Source organism: Halyomorpha halys, unplaced genomic scaffold, assembly GCF_000696795.3.
Source record: "Halyomorpha halys isolate HHAL.00 unplaced genomic scaffold, Hhal_1.1 Scaffold2706.1, whole genome shotgun sequence".
NCBI classification, from domain to species: Eukaryota; Metazoa; Arthropoda; class Insecta; order Hemiptera; family Pentatomidae; genus Halyomorpha; species Halyomorpha halys.
This window is the reverse complement of record NW_027114681.1, coordinates 24,346-25,845: the sequence shown is the minus strand read 5'-3', so window position 1 is coordinate 25,845 and position 1,500 is coordinate 24,346. Positions and strand designations below refer to the sequence as shown.

The 1,500-nt window shown below is 32.1% G+C and overlaps 2 protein-coding genes across 2 annotated transcripts in view; both read left to right on the top strand.

Moving 5' to 3' along the window:
* Positions 1-18, top strand: part of LOC106691683 (tRNA endonuclease ANKZF1) — a gene marked incomplete at its 5' end in the record, with an annotated part of 2,128 nt that extends 2,110 nt beyond the window's left edge. The window contains one exon of the mRNA XM_067051834.1: positions 11-18. Coding sequence (XP_066907935.1) covers positions 11-18 — 8 coding nt within the window. The remainder of the gene's footprint in view (positions 1-10) is intronic.
* On the top strand, positions 12-1,494 carry LOC112210017 (tRNA endonuclease ANKZF1-like). Its single transcript, XM_067051833.1, has 2 exons — positions 12-152; positions 240-1,494. The coding sequence occupies exons 1-2, from the start codon at positions 18-20 to the stop codon at positions 516-518; spliced, it is 414 nt and encodes a 137-aa protein (XP_066907934.1). The 5' UTR covers positions 12-17; the 3' UTR covers positions 519-1,494.
* Positions 1,495-1,500: the final 6 nt, after the last annotated feature.

The window sequence follows — 1,500 nt, the reverse complement described above, 5'->3', positions numbered from 1 at the left end:
ATTTTTACAGGTTATTGATGTTGCATGGAGCAGATCCTAATATCCGTGATAAGAAAACACAGACACCGTATGACCATGCGCCTGATAAGACGATGAGGAATACATTTAGGAGATTTAGAGGCGAATTTCCTGAAATGTACGATTACTCAAAGGTTAGTTTTGATAATATTTGACCTCAATACTTTTTATTTAATTTTATTTTTAAATTTACTGCAATAAATTTGCATGTTCATTTTTAGTCTCATATTCCTGATGCTCTGACCGAGGAGTTGGAAGCAGAGATTGCTGAGAAAAAAAGACAAGCTAAAAAAGCGAAGCGGCAAAAAGATAAAGAGCGTAGGATTGCCGCGGAAACAAATAAGAGGGAAGATGATGAAAAGAAGCGATTTTTGAAGTTGAGCGATCGGGAAAAGGTTGGTAATATCGTCACAATAGGGTACATGCATATGTCACAAATTTTAATAAAACAACTTTTGTATGATAGATTTGCTTTTAAAACTACGATTTCCAAATTTTGACATAAATTTGTTCTCTAATTAATTTTTTATAAGCTTATTAATTTTTTAACTATGAAAGCTAACATACAGTCAGCATGACGTCATTCCTTACTACTACCATAGTCCTAGTTTCAATTTATTCCTGGTATCGTTGGTTTTTCTCTAGACAGATTCTACAATCACTGCAGTGATATCAAAGTATGTAGAAAATTGATATTTATAAGTTAAAACCCAAGGGCCGGGAAGAAAAAAAGGCTGTTATTTCACCCTAATTTTTGATTACTTTAATGAGAACTATGTATAATTACTTGTCAAATTTTATGAGTTTGCCAAATATTGGTAGGGGGAATACAAAAACTACCAACAACACTAGAAAATCTAAAAGAACATTATTTAAAGAAGAGTACATTTGCTGAAATATTAGCCCTAAAAGAGCTATTTACATCCAATTGTTCTTGAGGTATAGATAGCTTTTTAAAAAGCAAAATTTCTTAAAAATCTACTGAAAGATTAGTATTTAGTTAATTTATTTTGAGAATTCTATATCTCAGGAACCATGTGACATACAGATGTCTATTAGCACTCAAATTAAAGCTAGTTTAATGGACTATAAAGAAGTTTAATACATTTATCATTGTAGGAGTAGTAGTTTTCATGAAATTTGCTAAAATAAATTGATTTATAGTTGTTCGGACAAATTTTTATGTCCCAAATCAGTTCTGGGCTTCAAACAATGATTCTTTTGTTTAAATTCAAAGGCAATGGGGGTTGGTCACTCTGGCTTCTCTACTTGGCCAACAGAGAGCAGCACCTGAGCTTGCAGTGCCATAAAAATAATTAAGTTGAAGTTGTTCAGGGGAGGTTAATATTAACAGGATTAAAATTTAACATAATGGAACATTTTTTTTTTAAACCATTTCGTCAAATTTGCCAACAGTTGCTCATCTGATGGGTTGGGAATTCCATTAAAATAACAATTGGCATGCGCAGTTGAAGGATAAGG

Excerpts from the sequence above, each read along its gene's own strand:
- LOC112210017 (XM_067051833.1), top strand. The coding sequence starts at position 18 with ATGTTGCATGGAGCAGATCCTAATATCCGTGATAAGAAAACACAGACA. Across the intron at positions 153-239 it reads AAATGTACGATTACTCAAAG|TCTCATATTCCTGATGCTCT; the intron begins GTTAGTTTTGAT and ends GTTCATTTTTAG.